Source organism: Dermacentor variabilis, chromosome 2, assembly GCF_050947875.1.
Source record: "Dermacentor variabilis isolate Ectoservices chromosome 2, ASM5094787v1, whole genome shotgun sequence".
Taxonomy (NCBI): domain Eukaryota; kingdom Metazoa; phylum Arthropoda; class Arachnida; order Ixodida; family Ixodidae; genus Dermacentor; species Dermacentor variabilis.
The window spans coordinates 75,086,010-75,111,090 of record NC_134569.1 but is presented as its reverse complement, the minus strand read 5'-3'; the positions used below and the strand labels follow the sequence as shown (position 1 = coordinate 75,111,090).

General features: G+C 47.1%; 1 protein-coding gene across 1 annotated transcript; it reads left to right on the top strand.

Annotated features, from left to right (window-relative positions):
* The first annotated feature begins 1,133 nt into the window (after positions 1–1,133).
* On the top strand, positions 1,134–23,436 carry LOC142570351 (arylsulfatase B-like). Its single transcript, XM_075678738.1, has 11 exons — positions 1,134–1,449; positions 2,738–2,931; positions 10,903–11,022; positions 12,479–12,676; positions 14,732–14,872; positions 15,098–15,208; positions 17,122–17,247; positions 17,436–17,562; positions 19,909–20,202; positions 21,686–22,122; positions 23,311–23,436. The coding sequence occupies exons 1-11, from the start codon at positions 1,134–1,136 to the stop codon at positions 23,434–23,436; spliced, it is 2,190 nt and encodes a 729-aa protein (XP_075534853.1).
* Positions 23,437–25,081: the final 1,645 nt, after the last annotated feature.

Below are 25,081 nucleotides of genomic sequence, written 5' to 3'. Positions count from 1 at the left end.
CTAGTAACGTGAATTTTGTAAATATCAAATAGCCGACGTCTTATAGTCGTTCATTCTAATTTGGCATTAAGACTCTTTATAGGCTTTACATACTGGCATTGTAAAGAAGTATACGCAAGGTCATATCGATTGGGCACCATTCTAAGTTTTTCTGAAGATTTATTGAAGGTGCCATATCGGTTGATGTAATTCAAAATTTTCTTATAAAATGCTTATGCGACTACGTGTTCGAAAACGCTAAATTTCCCGAGCTTCACTGTGTACGATATGTGATTTACATTTAATGCGGTACTCAAATTTTGCAGAAATAACACCCGGAACCGTAGGCTCAATTTAGGCAGTGAAAAAAAACAAGAAAGGCTCGTTGCAAATTTTTCAGGGAATTTTCGTTCGGAAATGTAGAAGCCCGTACCTATGTCGTTTCGCTGCTTATCACATGACCTCTAATGCATGGTGCAACAGCATGCTATCCACCGATAGGCCCTTTTTTTCCAGTGTCCCTACGAGAGACTTACGTTTTCTAATTTGTTAAAAGTACAGTTCGAAACTGTCATATCTGCATCTCATATGTGTTCAACTCTGCCTATTTTCTCACCCCAGAAGGCCTATGCCTTCGATGTTGTGGATGGATGGATGGAGTAACTTTATAGAAAGGTCCTGCGAGCTACGGGGCGCAAGGTCCCATAGAGCGGGCTACTCCCACGTTGGGACCGGGAGTTGTAACTCCCTGGCCGCATCGTGGGCTCGCTGGACGGCCCAGAGCTGCTCCGCCAGGTCCGTGCTGCGTAATGCGTCTTGTAGCCTGGCGGAGTCTTGATCCTTGTTTGCGTGGGTCCGACCACACGGCCAGAGCAAGTGATGTACGTCTAGTGTTCTATGGCAATTGTCGCAATATGATGTTTTGTATAGGTCAGGCATGTAGTGGTGGAGTCTGTTCTGCGTAGGGTACGTGTTTGTTTGAAGCATTCTGAACGATGTTGTGGCTTTCTCTGTGGCTGTGGTCCCTGAGGGGACAAGTCCCGAAGACGTCGTTGACGCGACGGCTTCGATAGTAGCCCTGGAGGAGGTGTACATTGCGTCCAGCACTTCGGTGAACGCAACTATACCAAGTCACCGTGAAGAGCGAAGCCGCGATGGCTAAAATCGTCGGCGCTGCCAGCCTCGTCATCGGGGAGGAACGCGTCTCCATCGTGCCCCTGAGCCCGCAAGTCACCCAAGTGACCGTCATGTTTCTCCCGTGCCGTGTTTCCAGTGAAACCTTGGCTCAAGCGCTGTCGCCGTACGGCAAAGTACTTCACATCAGCCGTGGTGTGATAGGCTCGCGTCCCACTGTCACCACCGGAACGCGCTATGTCTGCATCGAGATGAAGCCCGGCTCACTAGTACCCAAATACCTGAAAGTGGCAGGCCACCGCGTGACCTGCGACTACAAAGGAATGCAGCGCGTCTGTTGGCGTTGTCGGTCTTCGAGCTGTTTCCGTGTGCAGTGCACGGCACCTTTCTGCGGAATGTGCGGCATCTATGGCCACATCGGCAAGGGCTGCGTTCTACCGTGCCGCGGCTGTGCATGGAGACCCGCACGCAACAGTCCTCTGCTCCCTGCGGCGAATATACTCGGACGCGGCGTCGAAGAACTTTCCGCCGCTTCAGTCGAGTACGCACGCACCTGATCAACCGACCGATTCGCCAGCTGCGTTAACTTCCGCCCAGTAAGACGTGCTACAAGTGTCACCAGCTGGAACGCCGGCAGCGTCCCCCGAACAGGAGAACGGCGGAAGTGTTCTGGAACCGGCCAAAACACCGTGTACCCAGGAGATAGCCGGTGAACACCGCGTCGAGCCTCTTGCATCGCGAGAGCTCACAGAGGACAACGCCCCAGAGGCCGTGTTGTCGCCTTGTTTGTCCGTAGACTCTGTGGCGTGCCGTTTTCTGATCGATGAGACGGCATGCAGGCCAGGATGACGACGCGGCGTCCCTGTGTGTGCGTCGTCGACAAGAATCGAGGACAGTACTCCTAGTGACTTGAGCGGTTGCAGCCCGGACATTTTTGTACCACCCTCCCTCACCACCGCTGGCATTGGCTGGCACGAAAAGGCACTACGGCTCCACCCAGGGGACATTCTGTCCCATAACGGGCCCATTGAGGGCTTCCTCTCGACCCCGGAAGCCTCGTGCTTCTGCCGGGTCGCCAGCGCGGAAGAAGTGAGACTTTCTGCGCTGATTTCGGCGCAATTGAACCCTGACAGTTAAAGGTACCCTAATAATTCTCTAGCAGTATGGATCTTCACCTCAGAGTGATCACTTTTAATGCCTGTGCATGGTTTCCGTAGTGTCCAAAAGCAGGCAGAGGTGGTCACCTTCGCCCGTTCGTCGCCTTGCGACCTCCTCTTCCTGCAAGAAACAAATTTCTTTAAGCTAAGCGATGTCTTGATGTTCAAGCGCGCTTTCAATATTGACTGCTTCTTTTCGTACGCCACCACGTATTCAAGCGGTGTGTGAGTGCTTGTTTTTAACCGCAATCTATTGCGCGACCATCACGTAACCTTCGACGCGCTCGGACACGTGCTGGCATTCGAATGCACATTTCTCTCTGTACGCATCCGATCACTGTGCATTTATGGTCTGGTGCGGTCTTCGAATTCTAATACCCTTTTCAATTCATCGGATGTATATTTTCTAGGTTCGCGTCCGGTAATTCTTTTGGGCGACTTCAATTGTGTACTCGATTCGGATGCAGATGTCCAGGGCACTGGCAGGGGCAGGCCAAACGGCAACGCTAGGGAGCTAGGTCGGCTGGTGCAGCAGTTTGCGCTCCTTGACACGTACGAACTGCTCCACGGTAGTACGTCGTGGCGTCGTGGGGCACCATCGAGTAGGTTGGACAGAGCCTATGTACCGCGATGTCTTACTGGCTACGTCCATGTTGCTGAGGTGCGTTCACTCCCACCTTCACCAGTATATGTAAGCGACCATCGCCCCTTCGAGCTAGTATTAGAGCTGCCCTCAGGGTCTCCGTCAGCTCGAGGCCCATGGCGTCTCGACTGCCGTGTCCTACACTACCTTGGCTCCAAAACTGGATTACTGCTAGCTGTTAAGGCGTCGCTTGTCGGAGCTGATCCACATGACTGGGATGTGTTAAAAGAGCAGTGGCGTCATCACTGCAGTGCGTCGGGGCGAGCGCTCCGGGCTCGCGTCACCGGGGAAATGACGGCGTTGGTGACAAAGTTGCGCATCGCTTCAGCGCAGCCCGCATCCGACGGCCGTTATGTACGCGTGGAAGTACGAGCTCGTCGAACGCTACCAGCGGCTAGTGCGCGCTTCCTCGCTGTCAGCTGCCGCTTGGCGCTGTAGGCGTGCGCCGTGTGGGCACCCCGAAGTTCTCAGATACGCACGCCGCGAATTTATTCGTCCGGCGGGATTACCGGCCCATTCCTTGGACTCGGACGCCTCGCATGATGTCGGTGCCCGCGATTTGGACGACTTTGTCGTGCATTTCAGAGCCGTGGCACAAAGGACTCTCTCTATCGACGCTGCCCAAGCGTCCGCTCATCCTCTGCTGGGCGCACTGCCACGCGCTGCCAGCCAATCGCGGGAAGCGCTCCTTGCTCCGCCATCCAGTGACGAGATCAAGGGAACGCTAGATGTAATGAAGCATTGGGCGGCCCCAGGCCCGGACGGTCTCCCTGTAGAATTCTATTCGGAGTTCTGGGATGCCATTGGATCCTTGCTTACGCGAGTACAAGGACGGTGCTTTGAAGATCGCACCTTGCCGGTTTTCTTCGGTAAATGCCGTATTACACTTATTCCCAAGAAAGAACCCACATCAACGCACCCCGACGATCGGCGTCCCATCACTCTGCTAAACGCTGATTATAAAATTTTAGCCTGTGTAATTGTTCGCCGGCTCAGCAATATCTTCCCGTCGCTTATTGCGTGGCACCAGGGGTGCTTGGTACCGGGCCGCGAAATACATACTGTCACACGGGACATAATACAGTACACAATCGGTCGCCGTAGTCAAAGTCTGTTGGTCTCTCTGGACCAGGAAAAAGCATTCGACTACATAGAACACGAATATATATTTGGCACATTAGAAGCTTTCGGTTTCCCCCAAAGTTTTATTCATCTGAACAGAGCAATGTATACCAATATAGAAAGCACATTGTTTCTAGACTCACGCGAAATTAGGCCCTTCCCCGTTGCGAGAGGGGTCCGTCAGGGCTGCCCTCTATCTCCACTTTGGTTATTTTATCCCTCGAACCATACTTAATAGCCTTAGAACGTCATCCGCAGATTAGAGGTCTGCCGCTACCCGGCAACTCATTCGTCGAAGTAACGGCATATGCGGATGACATTACACTGTATATCTACAACGAACATACAACGTTGTATGTCTACAACGCTTCTGTATGCCCTAAACACATTTCAGGACTGTGGTTCAATATCTGGTGCAAGGTTAAATTATTCCCAAAGCAAATATCTTTTCATTGGTTCTCCAGACGCACGTCTCCACATCGCCTCGCCATTACAGTGGCATCCTAAAATAAAGATTTTGGGTTTTTTGATACATTAGGCATTTGGGATGGCATGTGGATGCCTGTCATAAATACATTGAAGAGCAACGTTCAGGCACCCCGTGATTTCGACTTGCCTCTTCTCGAGCTGCGTTACCTTATACAGTCTGTTTTCTTAGGAAGCTTTTGGTACCTGTGCCACGTTGTTAAGCCCCCCCCCCCCCCCTTTTTTTTTCGTGTCTTGAGGAGTGTGCAAAGCAGTGCCAACTCGTTTTTCTAGGCGGGTGGCACTGAGCTATTGGCGCGACCGGCGTTAGCCCAGCCCCGCGGCGCTTTCACCTTTCTGAATGTTTCAGTTACAGCCTCCATACTATTACTGCGCACTTTAATGTGGACCCTGGCCAATGGTGGCACCCCCGCGCAGACCCTTGCAAGGTAGTTCCTTGGCACTTCATTGCGGGTTTTACTTCCGATGATCCCCGTGAATCGTGGACCGCAGTCGGCGGATGCGCCTGCAGTGTATATACAGGACAAGCGTAGCCTTCCGCAGACATATGTCAGCCACGTGCCCGGACGTCGACCTCTGCTTTGACAAGGTCGTAGAAATAATGGGCGCTGTCCTGCTTCCCTTGGTGCCCCCTGACCGGCGTACCATAACGCATCGATTTCAATGGAAGCGCATTGCCACGGCCATGCTGCCTGGCCACCTTAGCGATTTTATTTGGAGATTCTTCTGGGGACTGCTCCCAACCCGGGACATGCTAGAGCGCTGGGGCGTGGTACGTGTCTCCACATGTCCCAGCTGCACGTCGGTGGAGACAGACATGCAACAATCAAGTGCGTTGTCGCACGTGTATTTTGGCACGCCGTCCTTGCAGGGTTTCGAGGCCAGGGCGTCCGGGAATTTGTATCGAGCGGAAGGTTTCCGCGCGGGCGCTTCGAGGGCCTTTTGCTCGTGGCAGCCCTGTTCAGCCTTTGGCGTAATCGCTGTGAAGCAGTGGCAGGTAACTGTCGCCGTCGAGCAATGTGGCCCATAATGGGGCGCTTGAGGCTAGAGGTGATTGCTTTCCTGTCGGATGAGCTTCTCATCCTCGGGGAATAGGAGTTTCTTCGCCACTGGTCGTGCCCGTTTGTTTGTGTTCAGAACGGCCGAGTGCATCTAGTCTTCCGTCCGGAGTGGCGATAAGTATGCCACTTCAATTGAAACTTCAGGTTACCATTTCCAATTTCATTTCCCTGTATTATAAGCAATGTTCCTTATTATCATACATGTAAAGTGTCTGTTTCACAGTGTATAGTTCTGTATTGTCTTTTTACATAGTGTTGAACGCATGATTGCTTTTATGCTGTCTTGTAAATACTGCAAATAAACTTTTTCTAAGCAGTATTCAGTAGAGCAAGCACTCCGCATGGGCATTTGATATACGGGACAGTCACACATGTGCGTGCATGTCTACAATTATGACTGGCCGAGGCCGAACACTACCTTCAGTTAGCCTTCGGCCACACGCTCAGGTGTTCGCATTTAATTTTTCTAGAGTACATCTGCTGTAGCACCTGTAAATGTGCCTCGATAGCGTGAACCGCAAAGATCCGCTAGAGGTTCTACGAACCTCTGCTTGTCTAAAGATATCATCTGTTTGAGGTCCCTTTTTCCTAGCGGCGACAACCTTACGAAATTTCAGCAACGTGATCTGACTGGGATTTATCCATGGTATGTATTTGTAATGTTGTTTGGATAAATCTAGATATCTATAGGATGTGTGCAATGTTTAGAACATCATGTTCCATGGGCATTTACGGAACATAAATGGTTACCCAGGAAGCTTAAAAAGAAAATTCATCCTGCGAGGTTTTTACAGCGAAGCTGTATATGGCTAGCCGATTCGGTCGTCCGTCCAACTGTCGGTCGTCTGTACGCCGAAAGCTCCTACGGCGCAACCCGATGTGCATGCGTGAAAAAGAGAGGCGCGCGATTAGCCATCATCACCTAGATAGCGCAAGGCCTGTTTACTACGACCCATGACGTCACGCTATCTGGCCTGAAATTTCCATTGACAAGGCTGGCGTGATGAAAGCGGTGACGTCAAAATCGCTGTTGCCTACTCGGGAGCATCCCCATTAGATTCTATGGCGGTCTGGCCAGGTAACATGATGTCATGGATGGGAGTGAATGGGCCTTGTGCTATGTTGTTGGATGAGCTGCGCTAGTAGTGACGTCGTTGCTGTCCGTCGCAGCCGAGCGCGCGCGCAGCAGTTTCCGGCTCCGAAATTGGTAGGCCACGAGTCATACGTACTCCTCAGGAACAGGTAGCTTTCTATCAGCAACGCTGCGAGCAAAACCGTGAACGAGCTCGTCTAGGCCGTGTCGATGCTGAAGTCCGAGCACAAGAACAGGATCCTGCAGCCGTGCGCAAGCAGCAACGGCGTACGTAGGATCCGGCAGCCTACGAAGCCGTCGTTTAATGAAGCGCCAGGACTAATCCTGTGATAAACAACGGGGCCGCGCATTTCAGCTTCGCTGGTTAACCATCTGTACGGAGTGCTTGGGCGGTGATTCTTTTATTATTCTGTCGCCGTTTAGACAACTTGGAGTAAATTGTTCAATTCTGGACATTTTCTCTGGGAGCTTCTTCTGTTGGACGCTGCCGTAGGAATGCTTACTCAGCCATGAATTAATTTCTATTTGTTTCATGACAATTTCTTGATAAATTCTCAGTATATAATGTTGTTTTTCATTCCTTCGATTCTTCCTCAAGATTTGTGTTGTTTTTAGTAAATACTAAACGTAACTTCTAATGCCGTCTGACTCTTGACTAGTCCCCGAAAGTGAGTATGTATACCATCAGTATAGAAACCCACCCACCATCGACACGGTACATACCGCTGCAGCCTCAAATGCTTGAGTCATTTGCGCGCGTATTGACATTGGTGGCTGCACATCTGTGAAGGACATCGTGAATACACTATTTTACTCTTCACATTGGTCGTAAGAACATCGGTGCCAACGAATGAAGTGGGCGTCCTGTTCTGCCGGCCCGGGCGTCCTTGATGCATGTTGAGCTTATGTATACGCCGTGAACAGCTGTTGTGCTTACGTATGCCTCTACAAAATAGCATTAATCCTATTTGCCATGGCAGCTTTGCTCAAAATTTAGGTCAATTGCAAGTCAAGGTCACTACTATGCAATGGGAGGAATGTATAATGATGGCTTTAATGAAGAACTGCAGAGAGGTTAGCCGCGCCGAAGGCTCGCCGTGCTTTCATATATGTCGAGGGCGAAAGATAAGAAGGCACGCATACATACGCACACACGTCCCAAACACGCAGCATATATGACCTTCGATGTTTGTAGCGCAGGGTGAACACAACGACAGCACGAGGACGAAACGTAGTGCAATGCGCAATGTGTTTCGATCATTTTGTCGTGTTCTTCCATCGCTACAAATGTGAAATATCGTGGAGCAAAGTGAGTGAAACAACTTTATTCGGCCCACAACAGACGCGATCGAGTAAACTCAAGGTGCCCAAATTTCCACCACTTCACACACGCGTGTACGGAGAAATCAAGCTATACAATCGTAGAGTCCCGTTAAATTCTATCGCATTTAGAGCAGGCCGCATGCAGGAAGCTTTGCGTAACTGTAGTGTTGTGATGGGCGCCAGTAATAACGTGGTGGACGGACAAACAACGTCGCAGTGAATTTATTCGTTGCTCAGTTCAAAGTACGACAGCCAGGTGCAGTGAAACGAGTGATTGCTTCGTGCGGGAGTGCAAGGCATGCGTGGCCCCACCGCATGCCGGGTTCGACGTCGCCGTGCGACACCGCGTTTGTTGCGAGGAAATCCTGTGTTGCAGAGCTCGAAACACTTGTTTTCAGCGTACGATTGGTTTTCACTTCGTGCCGGGTGCGGTATGGGGAGCGCGTGGGGCATAAATTGCGTTGTTTCGGCCATGTCTTAAACATCATCCGCGAACCGGTCGCAGCAGGCGCACAAAGCTGTCGCTTCTCTCGAGAACCGGATCGCGGAATCCAGCAAGCGTCGAGCCGTCAACGGAGGCAGACAGGCAGGTAATAAGACATTATTCATAATTGCTCTACGATTTCTTGGAAATTTTTGCGGCTTGGATGCGTTTGGATAACATAAGTCGAATAGAAGTCGACGATGAAACGTTCGAAAGCAGATGGAAAACTTAGAAATGCACCTTCGCGCGAGCCGTTCTAGATCGTGTAACATCACCACTTATATTTTCCGCTCATCGTACAGGTGTAGTTACGGTGCCACTTACCATATGTAGCTATTACTTGGACCGTCTAGCTAGCAAAAATGTTACGCACAGCTACGCAAATGATACTTTCGCGAAATGTAGTTGCACACATAGCCACTTTGAAACATTTTAACTACGCTGCAGCTATATTTTTGTAGGACTTGGCCGCTTGACCCGCCGAAGTTGCTTAGTGGTTTCGGTGTTGCCCGGCTAAGCACGAGGTCGCGGTATCAAATCCAGGTCACGGCGGCCGCATTTCCATGCGAGCGATATGGCAAAAAAATAAAAATAAAAAAATCCGTGTACTTAGATTTAGGTGCACGTTAAAGCACCCCAGGTGGTCAAAATCAATCCGGAGTCCCCCACTACGGCGTGCCTCATAATCAGATCGTGGTTTTGGCTCGTAAAACCCCGTAGTTGTAGGACTTGGCCGATCGGTATACGCTTGGCTAAGCCATGCCTTCAGAATTCAGAATGCGCAGGTGCCTATACCCATGGTTACAACAGTCGTAATGGCGGTCAGCACACTACGCAAAGGAAAAAACAACAAGAATGAATGAAGATGCTCTATAGCGCCGTCCTCCAACTGAATCTTATTGGACAACTCTCCCAAATCACCACTCTGTTGCGTTACATTCTATAGTTACTACATCTGAACGAAGGTAGCACCATATTTGCTCAAAATTGGAGCAGTAAGCAAGACGCATGCTCTATAGCGGCGGAGTTTATGGGCGCATATGTAAGTTGAAGAAAAGCACGCGTAAATGAGGCAGTGGGATTATGAGCTCGATAGCTGCGATTCGGCGTTTGTTTTGCCGTTGACTTTCTTTCTGTTACAACGTGGCTAGACGCATTGATGTTTGTTCTTCATAGAAATGTGAACACTGTGGAAAACGAAGGAGCCTACACTTCTCTATTGAATTTACTTCCTGCACGAAGATTTACGTTTTTAAATCTCTGAGCACGAAAAGTGGAGAAAGTTCTCAGTCAGACTTACGTCCAGCTCTAACTAAGCAACCTAACACAACTTCCGTGGTCTTAATACTCGATGACATTATAATGCCGTTTAGCACACGATAGGCATATAATTCAATGCACTTTTTTATAGGTTATTTATGGCCGTCAAGTATAGTACTCACAAAGCTTTCGCGTGGACTTAGCATTGATGCGCTTATACAAATTTAATTATTTGGTTTCATTCGGTTTCAAATATTGTTTAATTAGGTTATATATGTTTACTATCAGAGATAGTCGGTCTTCTACCTGATAAAAAAGAAGGCGCAAACCGCGCATTCAAAACGAATTATTCGACGACGACGACGACGGCGACAGCAACCACAACGACGACGACGACGACGAAATGTGTAAATACCATTCCAATTTGGGATTGTGCGCGCAGCAGTCAAATGCTAGAGGTGACAACGCAGAGCTCCCGTAAGGCAGTATCGAAAACTGGGCAAGCTGACATTATAAACTGAATTGACGACTTAAACGTGTCCCCTGTCATCCCGCATGCCATATTCATTTAGTTTCTTTATCGCAAATGTCAGTTCTTTTTATTCTTCCCATTCTTATAATGCTCCCTTTAGTAATGTATTTTCAAAGCAACGTGACGGAGCAGTACATTCAGTTTTCATAAAGTGTTCGTTATATCCTTATACGAGTACATGTGAGGACTATTGAGAAGTTTATATTCTTTCAGCGACTCCACATAGAATGGTAATGTTTTCCGTTTATTTCTTACTACCTACCCAGGCTACGTTTTGCAAGTATAATTGACCACACTATACGGTGCTCTTATGTTTTCGCTATTTTCAAACTGTCTGTAAAAAGTGTTACTTTCGTTCACTACGCGACTTTAGAAGTGCACGCGTGTCTTCATCTGCCTTTTCGTAACTCTACTGCTAAACGAAAAACGCCCTTGCGCATGCGCACGTGATCTATTTATAGTTATACGCGCCATAAATTTGTGTTTGTTACGTCAATGTATAGTTTAGCTTGTACTATACATCCAAATATGAGTGACACTTGGCGGTGCATGCTGAAAAACAAAAATTCTGCGCAAACACAGTGATTAAAATGCGGCGGTAATGCCTGATGTTTTCGCTTGCATGCAGGGCAGTCGTCTATCCGAGATGTCGCTTCTGCTGTTCGTACTCGCTTGCGCTACTTGGACTGTTGGAGCGCTCGAGGAATCGGAACCACCCCACATCGTGTTCATCTTAGCCGACGACTTGGTACGCTTACGAAATGCGCTAGCTTTCACCGCCTGTCAGGAAGGGCTTATTGCTAAGGCAAAGGCAGGAAGCAAGTCGATATATATATATATATATATATATATATATATATATATATATATATATGTAGCCCTGCTTGCTTTCTGGCGAAATTTTGATAGCTGTCGCGTTCCCCCCATTTCTAAATGTGGCGGTCTGTCGTGCCGTTCTTTGTGAGCTGTAGTGATAGACAACGTGTATCAGTAAATAGATAAACGGATAAAACATTTTGAGAAAGGATGGCTCATTGCATAAACAAGAACGGGTACTGGTCACAAGGACAGGGGTCGGAAGTTTCGTCGCCAGCAGTTTAAACATCAATTGTTACGCAAACACTGAATTTTCCAAAATGGCGTAAGGAAATTTGAAACATCATCTCAAATGCCACACAGCCGACACTTTGGTCAGGTATACATCCTCAGACGTCCTTCTGCTGAATTATGGAAACAGAAAATATGACCGTTTTTCACAAGTTCTCGAAAATTATTACACTCACCGCAAGGCAATATCACCGTGCTATCACAACAAAAGAAAAGGAAATTAACACTACACACTATAAGATTGACTGAATCAAATATATTCGAATAATAAAATGCCAAACCGGCTCGAGCAAAAATAATTCACATAAACATATTAAGAAGCTTGTAAACTCCCCCGTAGTGGACGATCGAGCGCACTTATTTGAGGAACGAGCAGGTAAACCAATATAAAACGTTGGTCTTTGGGATAATGGCTGCTGTCGCAGTAATTGAGTTCAGAGCTTAAGGAATCGTTGCTGTCTGCTGCCTATCTTTTTGTTCAATTCCCTATTTTTTTTGACAACAGCATAAACGCTGTCTTCTTAAGACACGCATGTGCCTTGCATTCATAATATTTCCACATTAGGAAAATGTTAGGGAACTGTTGTTAACGTGCGTGTGTGAACATGCACCCTCTGCGCGTGCTCGCCGCTGTCGGATGGCGCTAGCTGAAAGAAAAAGTATGCCGGCAAAAGGCGAAGGGATCCGAGAAGGTCATCCTAGATTGCAGCTGAACTTATTGAACTTGTAAAACATGCAGGGGCGGACCGATACGGGAAATACGGACAGCGTGGTATGCCGTGATAGTTTGTAAGGATTTATGGTTCGCAAGGACGTACGCAAGAACGCTGACGCCAGAGGAAATAAGCGTTTACGGTATTTTTTCTCCAAATTGTGTACGCGTTTTCTACGCACGCCTTTCAACGCCTCGTTTCTTTTTACACGTTTCTGTTTGTTCTCGTCATCCGACGCCGCTTACAGACGCAAGAGCACACTTTTTCGCGTCTGTAACAAACAATAAAAAGGGATCGCAGATGTGGTACAAGCACAGCAAAGCCTGCCACAGCGTATGCATGCACCCTGGTTCTAACGCCTTGTCTCGCACATGTGTACTGCAGGGATGGGCCGACGTGAGTATGCACGGCTCCCCGCAGATCCCGACGCCCAACATCGACGCCCTGGCCTGCACGGGAATGGCGCTCAACAACTACTACGTGCAACCGCTCTGCTCGCCTTCCAGGGCGTCGCTGTTGAGCGGTCTCTACGCCATACACACCGGTCCGTTCGGCTCTCCGCTCATCGCACGCATTCGCTATGTACATTCGCTCCATGCGCGCGCCGCGAAACCGTGCAAGAGAGGGCGTTGTAGCGCCGTAGATGCAACGACCTCGGCGCTTCGCTTTCCCCACGTGCGCGGTGTGCGTAAACCGAGAATAGGATGTCGGCCTACGTCCCTTGTCGACACAGGAACGCTATCCAGGTGTGCTCTGGCAGCCAGTCACACTGTAGCCACATAAAAGACAACTAAACACGGTTAGGATAAGGCGAGGTAACGAACTTTCGGGTCATTAAGTCTATCCTCACGGCTGCTAACGTTTATCTCCTCGCTGCCGCAAGCTGTACAGGTAGTCGTTCGTAGGGATGCAGCATTTGGGCAAATTACGAGCGGGAGAAAAATAAAGTTTTTCTTTAAAGAAAATTTTAGAAATGTCGTGAGAAATTGAAATTCCATAAAATAGATTATGTCCGTTATCCCAGCAATAATTATTATCCTTAAACGCATGCGATAATTACGCAGCGAAGGACAAGACAATGGAATTAACGTCTCGTTCTCTTCCAGGCGTCGACAGTTGGCCCAGCCATTCGAGTTGTCCATACATCAGGCTTGATCATAGCTGCAAGATATCGGAGGCTAGTTATGTTGCGAGAATTCTCTGTACCACCAAGTTTCTGGAATTTTAAGCAGTTATTGTACCTCTCGATAAGTAGTCTGTCAAAGAAGAATGGAAACAGCTATTAGTCGGCTACGCTGTCGCATACCATCTTCAGTTTCTATGTATAGGCCCTATGCGTAAGGAAGATGAGACTGTAGAATTTTTTAAAATTTCTTGTCCACTATTTATTAGCTTACGAATACGAACCATAAAAAAACAAATCCGCCTTCTTGGAGTAGATTTAACAGTTAAAAATGTACTGTCCTTGGGTACAGCGACGGCAAGGTTAGCGCGGCGATGCAATGTTTTGTTTTAGGATAAATGAGATTTAAACTCTAAATTCCACATTTTAAGCATCCTTTTCTTTCAGCCAAATTGAATTTGAATTGTTTTATTTTTATGGTTATCACATAATTTCTTTAGCTTCATAAGATGACGCAGTTTATGACATCTCTGTCTTTCGATTCTAGTTTACCTATTACAAGATTCTGTCCTCTCTTAGTTTGTAATTTACTTTGACCCAACCGGTTCTTGACCAATCCCCCAGAGTGGGTACGTGCCAGTACTTCCAAGGATCTGCATCTGCACGTGACAACGGCTGATTAGTTCAATGGCCTTACCGAGGTTGACGGTTACACGGGCTTCGCGTGGAGTCTCAGACGTCAGCCCCAGGCCAAAACTTAGAGGGCATTACATTTTCCGCAACGTCTGAAAGCTACGCTGCGCTTTCAAAACGAAACTGAAAGCGTATAATGAAGGTACTTGAAAATTCTTCTGCCAATTTCTTGTCGTCCTGGCTTCTAGAATGCTATGTTGCACAGCTGAGAATGCAAGTATAACTGTATGTGGAAATTTTAATGGCCTGTTTACACTTTCGCTGTTCTGAGAAAAACGAAAAAAGAAGCATTCATTTTCCAATCATCCGGAGTTTTCCCCGGCCCTTGAATAACTCAACTCTCGCGACCATGTTGGTTCGTCTTGACAACCAGCCGCTTTCGGAGCAGACTATCATGGAATCGGTCGTCACACGAGAAGTCGGTCAAGGCACTACTGAAGTTTTCACGTTCTAGAGGCCTATTAATAATTCTCGCGTATGTTTCCCACCTACTCTATATTCTGGTCGTGGGTTTGCTTTATTTCTCCGCTTTTCTTTCCGTTTATTCCTCGTGCCCCACTCCCTCCAGTGCATGGTAGCCAACCAGAAGCTTCTTTTCCGGTTAACCTCCCTGAATTTCCAATCTAATCTCTCTCTCTCTCGCTCTCTCTCTCTCTCTCTCTCTCTCTCTCTCTCTCTCTCTCTCTCTCTCTCTCTCTCTCTCTCTCTCTTCCTCTCTCTCTTTGTGAACAATTAATGCTGCTAATATGCTTCAGTTCGCGCAGTGGTAGTCGTGTTTGTTTTTCACCTTTTTACTGCCTCTGTTGTTTTTGGTTTAACAGAGCGCTTGGACTTTTCTTCCTTGCCCAGGTTTTCAAGAAAGCGCCATATTGCCCGGAGTGCCAGCGGCATTGTCCCTGAACGTGAAGATTATGCCCGAGTATCTCAAAGATCTGGGCTATGAAACGCACATGCTAGGAAAGGTACACAGACATGCCGTATATCAAAGTTAGGGCGAACAGTCTCACACAGACTGTAATGTCCGTAGGTGCTGTATACCTTCATCCAATAATGCACTCCCATAGCATCCTGGACGAACCATGCCCTCCCCTTACTGCCCCTACCTCACGTATGCAATTGTTTCGGTTAACACGTGTCTCAATACAGTCCGTGAACTCACTGTGGTGACACATCCTTTTTCTTTTTAGTGGCACGTTGGATACCAAAGCCTGAATTATACTCCAACATTTCGAGGCTTCGACAGCTTTTGCGGCATACACACTGGGCCTGACGACTACTACAGCCACATCTTGGAATGGGTAGGCATTTCATTGAAGCCTCGTGAAAACGCTTTTAAAACTCTGTAAGAAGAAGTGAAAGAATGACTGTGAAAGTGTGTTGTTGTCCAGTTATCGGCTGCTTCTATAGGCTTAGAAACTTAGCATTCACGCAGGTGATTCCGCTGTCAAGCTGTTCGTTCAACACGTCGCTTCTCTCTCTCTCTCTCTCTCTCTCTCTCTCTCTCTCTCTCTCTCTCTCTCTCACTCACTCACTCACTCACTCACTCACTCACTCACTCACTCACACACACACACACACACACACACACACACACACACACACACACACACACACACACACACACACACACACACACACACACACACACACACACACACACACACACACACACACACACACACACACACACACACACACACACACACACACACACACACACACACACACACACACACACACGCATGCAAGGAATGCGCATGTCATGACTCTATAGGGTATTGCTTTGTACAATAGGCGCTTGCAATGTCAGCTCTCGGCCACGCTGGAACGCCAGCACTGTGCTAGCGGACACGCCTTGGCAGCTGCTTGTGATGCCCAGACATTTACATAAGTTTAAGACTTACGTAAACGACACAACACTTGAGCGACCGCTCATGGTGTCCATGCGCCCGCTGCTTATTGCTTTTCTTTTGGGGGGGGGGGGCGGTGGAAGGCAGGATAGCTGCCAGCAAGTCTCTCCCAATTAATTGTTTCAAATGAGGGATACGCACAGAGAGAAGCGACGAAAGTAAATACCGTGATTGCATCGAAATTCCGCATTAGTATGAGAAAAAGAAAATGGTTAAAAGCAAATCATGTACTTTATTGCCACGTGATACTCAAAGATACTCAAAGCTGTCCTTTTATGGGAGGCCTTCCTAGTTCCTTTTCGGCGCGCTGTTTGTGCAGAAATGCAGTTTGTAAACTATTCAAACTCGGTAATTTTCGGCGTGAGGTCTCCAACTTGACCCCTTTTTTCTGAGTCATTAGTGCGAATGTTGACGATCGGAACCTTGTAAATCTTTCTGTTAACTTTCTTCACGGTATCGCTATTTTTTATTCACATCATACTTCACGCATTGTGGCCCAAGCAGGAGGGGCGAGGTACAGTGGTAAATATGCTTATAAAAGGCTATAACGCTAATGTAACATTGTAAGAAAAAAAATATGAGACATTAGGAACGGAAACAAAACAGCACAAGACAGCAGGTTTACATAGAATGAACTATTGAGAACGTGAGTTTCAAGAGTCAAGATAATCACAAGTATGTCATTCCATTCTTCTATATAGTTATGGGGGGGGGGGGGGGAGTGAAAACTTAGAGTCTGTTTCCCCTGGCTAGGTAAGGAGAGAGGTTAAGAGAGTGGGAATGACGGGTTTTTCTAAATGCAGGAAAAGTGAGGTGTGGGCTAGGATCTAAAGAAAGTTTACGGCGTATTATTGAGTAAAGAAATTTCAGTCGTAGCATTCTTCGTCTTGCTTGAAGGGTGTGAAAGCCATTAGTGCGCAATAACTCGGTTACAGACACTTCACGGTCGTATTTGCAAAAAATAAAACGAAAGGATCTTCTCTGAATCCTGTAAACAGCATTACTGTTAGTTTTAGCGAATGCATCAAGAATAACGCAAGAATATTCCAGTTTGGGTTGTACAAAGGTGGTATAAGGTAATGACTTAAGTTCAGGGGATGCAACTTTAAGCTGATGACGTAGTAGGCATAGTTTTCTAAACGCAGCAGAATACATTTGATGGGAACTTCAACGTGACTATTTCTGTTGTTGTTGCTACGCGCACTAAATTTGCCTGAAGCAGCTCCTTAGCCATTTGTTGACCAGAACCATGTATGGTAAAGAAACATATTGGTACTAGCATCTCGATCGTCTCACCGCAGGAAGGTCAGAGAGGCCTTGACTTCTGGAACGATACGCAGCCCCTTACGACCGAGGACGGAAAATATTCTACCACTCTGTTCACGGAGCGGGCTGCTTCTATCATATCGAACAGGGATAAATCAAAAGTGAGCATTTCTTTCTCGTTGAATGGATCAAGAACAAAGGCGAAAGCATACAGTTTCTTGTTGTAGTTTATGATCATTTTTAGATGTTTATACGTGTCTTTCGAGTGCTTCCAAGTGATTGCTGTCAAGTTAATAACTTTTGGCACTGCCAAATCACGTGGTGACTGTGCTGCACCTGCACTGTGTAGCCCCTGTTCCTGTACCTGGCACATCAGGCGTCACACAGCGGCATAAATCCGAATCCATTGCAAGCCCCGGAGGAAAACGTGGCTAAATTTCCATACATTGGCCAACCGGACAGAACGACTTATGCGGGTAAGTTCCTGGGATTTAAATGTACGCACATGCTTTCGTGGGTGTTTGTATAGAACCCTTTTTTATTGCTGACGTTATGCTGCACAATATGTATCCCGCACAAAGCGATATAAAATAAAAGGCGTTCAGCTCAATACATAAATAAATTAGGCATGCTGCACCTAGTTTTCATGTGGCGATATTTCTTTTTCTGTTTTTCCGCTCATTTTTAAAGCTGACTTATATATGGTAGCGGCATAACCACCTTTAAACCATATATAAAGATTAGGCGCACCTCGCGTTACCGTTCACCTTATGGGACTTTGTTCGCTGAAAGCTCTCGGGATAGCGGACTGGGGCTCTGTAACGTAAAGCTATTCCAAACTGTTTTTATTCCATTTCAGCAATCAGCCCTCCACGACTGTTCAAAAATTTTTCGGGCTGCCCTCAGTTCGCCTGTCCGTCACGCAACGTCACGAAAACCGCGAGAACTCTCCATTTGATTTGACGGGTACAGACTGATTATGCTTCAATAGATCAAACAAAGGAAAAATAACTATTGACGATTCGACACCTTTTTCACCATTAGTCCTCCACAATATGACGAAAAGAATTCGGGCAGCGCCCACTTCGCCCTACAGGCACACGATGTCACAAAACCGCGAGAACCCTTCACGTCAATGTGACCTGTACGCATTAGGGATGTGTAGTATGCCGGACAAAACTATCTTTTTTTTTTCGGAATAGGCATACACTGGGGGGTCCCGTCCCGAAAGGAATAGAAATTGTGTGCCCGCTGATCGCTTTGGCACTGGCTACTTGGAGCTACCAGGGAGAACAGATTTATTTGCATATAATAAAAAGAATTACGTGGCAATACGACATCGCTTTGCTAATTTTTCTTCGCTTCGGATCCATTTTAGTGGCATTTTAACCTTCCGCTGCACGCCGCTGCTATTTTCGACCAGTCACTGCAAGCTGAGCAAGGGGAAGCGGGCCAATCGCAGACACTGGCACCACCCTCCTCATCCAGCTATCAACTTTCACGGCGCTAGCTCAGTTCCAATATAATACTCTACGTTTCTGCGTGCTCCTCGCCTTTTATCAGACAATTAGATAAGAAATACCTGTCAAGGTAGGCAATATTATTCATTTTGAAAGTGAACAAAAGTTACCTCCTTTAAACGATAAGAGCGTTTCATTGGACAGATAAAACAGCGCTGCGGATTACCACCCGATGCTTGCGTCGGCGGTTACTTTGATGTCAGGTGAGTAAAAAGGGATTGGAATAGTTTTACGTTATAGCGTCCCTGTTCTCACGTTTGCATACTTGACGCAGTGTTAAACATTATGTTATAGGCTTCCTTATGAAAGGTTTGAGCTCAGAGCTGCAGCTCGCTTGTTGCTGCGTTCAAGGAATTAAAGACATTCGTTACCGCTTTGGCAATGGAAATGTCCGGTTGTGTAGCAGGCGAGTGAAGACACGCGAAAGGCGACGCTGGAGTTAAGTGTAACGGGCCAATATGTTTCATATTTTACCTTTTTTTTCCGCATGACAAAACGAAGAAGCAATACATTTATCTCTGGCAAAGGCAGGAATCATCATCATAAGCCAGTAGTATGTAGAACATCCGTTTCTGTCTTTCGTGTACCTCTAACAGCGCATCAGCCGCTCGCATGCACAGACTCACTTTTTTACTTTTGGCTGTAATACTTGAAGATTCATAGTATTCGTTTTCTTTTTTTATGACTGTTTGCCAGTATGTTAGCAAGCTTACTGTCTCATTGATGAGTGTGTATTTTTTTGCGAGGTTATTTTTTTTGTTTGTGCATGTGTGCGTTTAAATGATAGGTTTGCTTGTACTGGTATGGCATCTTCATTGTATACTCACTATAAAAATGCGAACTGTACCTTTACTAACGTATTTGCTGTTTATGATGACTGTTCGCTTTTACGTCATTTGATGATGCAAAGCTTACACTAGGTGTTTTCACTCATGATTTCTATGTATACTTTTCATGCATCGCCCCCATTACTCTATGCGCCAGTTGGGCTCTGTAACGTATTGTTTAAACAAATATAAAGAAATATGTTTCTATAATTACAGTAGCGAGATTTAGCGTGAAAGCTGTGGCGATACAGGCTACAGAACTGGCAGCCGCGCTGTCATCCGTGTTGTTTCTTGCGCTGTAAAAGCCAATTTAAAGACGATACAGGTTTCTGAGATGGGTGTTTTTCCTTAGTTATTGAGGCATTTCCAAGTGTATGTACTGCTACTGCTGCCTGCTGCTTCTCTCACTTTGATGTAACGAGGTCGACGGATAGCGCGCATGTATACCATGATTACACTTTGCGCCAATCAAAAGGGATGGTGGACGCCCTGGACCAGTCCGTCGGGGCTGTTCTGGAGGCGCTCGAAGCCGAGTCCATGCTGAAGAACACGATCATCGTGTTCAGCAGCGACAACGGTGGCTCCCCCACGGGATTCGTGTCCAACTTCGGTTTCAACTGGCCCTTGCGCGGTGCCAAGCAGACTGTTTGGGAAGGTGGCATCCGTGCAAGCGCGTTCATCTGGAGTGCTCAGCTTCGTCATGGCGGGAAGGTGTCGCAGCAGCTCATGCACATCACCGATTGGTTGCCAACGCTATACGCAGCCGCCGGTAGGTGTACTCTGTTTTTATAATCGACTTTCTAAAGTTGGAACCGGACCACGCAGTGCTTTTTCGATTGGGCGATCTTGTTCGCTGTGAACTGTGGCAACGGAAAATACGGGACCTAAAGGAACACAAGGTCAGGACAAGCTCTGAACGATGTCTTCACGTCTGGCAGCTCTGGCTTTTTTCTTTACGTAGTTTCCTTTTCTTGTGTGTTTCTCGTGTTTTTCGTTCTGCGCACGGCGCTGATAAAGATGCCTATCGTGGTCCCACAATATCCAGTGTGCAGTAGTTCGAAATCATTAAATCTCGCGCGGAAAGCAAGGAACAGGCGTCGCTGGCACTGTGAAAACATAATCGAAATCACGCGATAATTTACGCTTGCGTGCTGGTTTACTAGCAGAGGCGAATAGAGTTTTATTAAAATAGTTTGAACATTTACAATATCATAATGAATGAGGTTTATGAGTGCTTTTCCTGAGGGCCTATTGTCAGCACTTCGTTTTGGAGGATTTACCGCAAGACATACGTTCAACAAAGGTGAAGTAAAAGGAACATCAAATAAACACATGCAGGCCTGTGTGATGCAGATATTGCAGCGATGAGCTTGCATATATGTTGTCCGTTGTTCACAGGGCATAGTCCTCTGGAACATTAGGCTTCGATCAGTTTGGTTTCCCTGAGCATCTTGCGCCTGTATATTCCGAGTGCCAGCCACTAGGGTACATCCACGGAAGCGCATAAACGCAGGAGTCAGGCACTTACGACACGTTACAGGGTTGCCAGTTGTAGATACCTCGGCACAGACCACAGCTGCACTGCCAGTGCCACTCCAGCCTTCGAATAATAGCTTTCTCCACCCGGGAAAGATTGCTGGAAAGGAAGCAGAGACACTGGGGGACCCACGCTGGTCTCGTCGAGGAATGAACTTTATAGCTTGGCGATCAGAAAGAGAGCGAAGTTGGTGGGATCTCAGATTAACCGCTTCTACTGCTGTAGTTATCACGTCTGCACGAACCAATAATAAGAAAAAAATAGATGCAAGCGTCATGGTTGTACTGTACCACCATGGCACATCGAGTCTTCTTTTCTTTGTGTATAACGATGGATGCTTTGCATTGGAGGCGTTGATGAGCGCTTCTGGCCAATAGTGAATTTTAGAGTGAGCAAGCGAAAGAAACTATCCTTTACAATCTGAAAGCTTAGCCTGAGATGCAGAAGGGCGCTTGATCTGGTTCATAACCTCTTTCAAAGAGCGCACGTGCGAGTAGGACGGTGGACTATACAGCAGGCCACTACAAACTCGAGTCGGTAGATGACGCCAAGCTGGTAAACTTTTTTTCTCGATTTTGTGAGTTCATCACCGCACCTACGAGGTGTCAAGTACTTTTCTGGTAACTCTGGGGAACTTGAATGCTATGTCTGTCTGTCTATGGGACAGAGCCAAAAAAAAAAAAATTGAAGGATTTTTTAAAATCTGACCACACAGGAGGAGACGTGAAGCGCCTAGGTGCTCTCGACGGTATCGACATGTGGCACTCACTCGTCGTCGGCAAGCCGTCACCTCGCAGCGAGATACTGCACAACATCGATCAGAATGCCGGAATAGCTGCTCTGCGTTATCGAGACTTCAAGCTGGTCGTGGGGAGCGACGGGGAGCTGGACGCGCGCTTCGAGGTCCCAGGAGGTAGCCGACCGTACGGAGACCTGGACGCCCTGCTGAAGCAGTCCAAGGCAGCCGCCGTGCTGAGGCGATTCTACGGGAAGAAGGACGTGTTCAAGCACGTCGACAGATGGAGGCTGCAGGCGACGATCAAGTGCGGTCATGCTCAGGACGCCAACTTCCAAATGGGCGGCACCTACTACCTCTTCGACATACTCGATGACCCGTGCGAGCAGCGAAACTTGGCCAAGGAGCGACCCGACGTAAGTGTTCCCTGCATGCGCTGGGTTTTGTCCTATGGACGGGCTTTTCATTTCAAGAAATTTAAGTTTTACACCATCCCTAAATGCAAGTATGCGGTAAACAAAACGTTTCAGAGCTATACTTCGGTGCTTGTTCGGCAAAAAAGGATATTGCACATTGGCAGAGAAAGAGAGTGAGAGACAATGGGAAATCTAAGAGCGTCTGGTCGGCTACACCGTAGGCAGGAAAAAGGAAACAAGGGAGAAATAAGAGAAAGTGAAAGTTTAATTTTTCTGAACACAGATGCGAGCGCGCCTGAGCATTCATGTGTGGAGAAAAACGCGCACACGCGAACAAAATAGAGAAATAGGAAAGGCAACGCACACACGCGCGCACATTGGAGGGTTTTAACCTCTCTCATGCCGCGCTTCGATATACCGACCATTATTTTTTTAATTCGAGCAGATTTTCTTTTTTTTTTTAGAAATCGCCTGTGAGCGATAGCGTTGTTACTCCTTTTCAGGTTCCCTTCTGGCGGAAATCACGTGCACTAAAAATCGCAATTACCCAGATAGCTTATTAAAAATATCTCTTAATTACCTTTCTAATTATTCGCTTTATTGCATTTGTTGCAATTGTACAATTGAAGCCAATCAGTAGTGAAGCCGCGTTTGTTTATCCGAAATCGTAGCTAGCACAATTTTCGGGTTATCGGTCTTAAACATGTGCTACGACATACATTTGCGTTGCAGCTGACAGTTTCCAAAAACCGTGCGTCAAGCAGATCGAGAAACGCCAGTGCGATTTTTAGCAGATTTTGGGGAAGGATTTCTAGAAAGTAGCGCTATAGTCTCAGGATTTTTGGTAAGTAGACATGACTTCTCTAATGCTCGACTTCAGTTTGACAATTGGAACGTGTATCTTAAGTGAATAATTAGAAACTGTATTAATGAACATTTCAGTTAGCCATCTGGGCATCGCGACTTGTCTCGCAAATAATGCCTGCCTCTACAGGTCATCCACCTGAACCTACATTGCACGCAGCACTAGCGGCTGTCCGATAAATGCAAAGGCAAATTTCAGCGCCTGGCTTCACAATAGCTGCGCAGGAGGTTTACCTTGCGTCGAGAGTGTCCTGGTGGAGGTCGCGGTTTGACTGAAAACATGACCGTAGTGTCCATCCCTTAAACATAGCTTTCTCCCTACAGGTCTTGTCTATGATGTTGAAAAAGCTCGCCATCTACAACGAGACGGTGGTGCCACCTGTGACTACACTGGCAGACCCCAGGAGTTACCCTGACCAGCACAATGGCATTTGGGCACCATGGCTTTGAAAGTGAAATGGGATGCGTAGTCATCGACCTTATTTTGTAGAAAGTGGACTACCCACATCGTTCAACCTGAAAAATTAGTGACGTCTCATCGCGTACACTTACGTGCCTTCGCGGAAGGAGCCGATCCTCTTAAGGACTTGTCCCTTCTAAATGAGAACCTCCATTTGTATATGCCACACATTACGAATTCATACTGCGCAACACATGAAAAGAAATCAGTTATTTGACAGTGATTTCCATCGCCCTAGAGCGTCTTAGAAAACTAGGTGGCATCTCATCGACGCAATCCCTCTTTCGCAGTGGCGTGAAGCAATGTATACACACAGAACCAAAGCATGGCTTGTAGGGACAAATTTCTGACATGTTTCTTCACGAATAAGGTATGCAAGTATTTAAGTGTATTGTGGTGTGTGTTGAAACTTGCGCAAAATAAAAAAAAATTGCAACGTTGCCTGGTGGTTTGTCGACACCGATGTACCCGTGCAAGCGTGTGTCTTTTATTGTTTTTTTCCTATCTAAGTAAAGAGTCAGTTTTAAAGTACGCAAGCCGCGTATTTCCTACCCGAGCAGGCGCTTCAATTATTTTGCTTCGCGTATGCACGCGCACTGTCATAAGCGTCTTTTTCCGGCGGGCGATTCATCTTCCTGGTAAGAAAAAAAAAAAAAAGAAACCACAACATAAAATAACTTGGGATAATTTTCAAGGCACACTTGACGTTGACGAAAGACAGTGCCTTCATGAGTGAGTTGGGGGTCGGGAATGGAATGTATGAACCGTACAATTTATTGTGAGAGCAGCGCTGGAACGACAGGGTTTGACCGACGACAATCAAGTTGAATCGCCATCCAAACTTTTTCGAGTGCATGACCGTCCGACGCCCTCTGCACGTTTCCTCTTCCGCTCTTCGCAGTCCGCTGTAGTCGGCAATTTGTTCGGGCGCGGCATGAAAATGCGAAGGCGAGTGGCGAGCGAGCGACCGCTGGTCTCATTTCACGCCGCTCCTCCGTTCCACGTTCTGACGTCGCAGTCACTGCGCACGGTACTATGGCGAGAGGGGAGAATGAAGAGCGCCGACGGCATTGCCGTCGGGATCGGCGCACGAAAGAGACTGGAAGTTGAAAAAGAGACATGCGCCATACGGGAAAGTGGCAGTAACTTGTCAATGAAGACAGTCCAAAAAATAATAATAAATAAATAAATATAGATAAACAGCGAAGAAAAACAAAAGCAGATGGTCACCCTAATTGTTATGCTTAATAATGGCAGACGGTTTCAGAAGGCTACCTTCTTTGACGGTGCTGCCGGATATGCGGTAGAAACGACTTCGAGAAATGGAATGCAACAAGTCAAGATTACCTAGCTACTTTGCATGCAAATGCGAGAAGCGTTGTCAACATAACTTTTAAGAGTTTAAGACAGAACAAAAGTTATACAGTCTTCTAAAAACAAGAATACCGTATACTGCGAACTCGCCGCAATGGGGACGGAATGCGAGAACGTTCGCGTGCCGCCGACAAAGCTTTCGAAGATAATCACACGGGCTCCACTACGACGTCTCTCACCGTCCTTGAGTTGATTAAATCTCACCAATCAGCCAAGAATGCAAATACCACAGCTTTGAAGTTGCATCAAGTCGGAATCGGT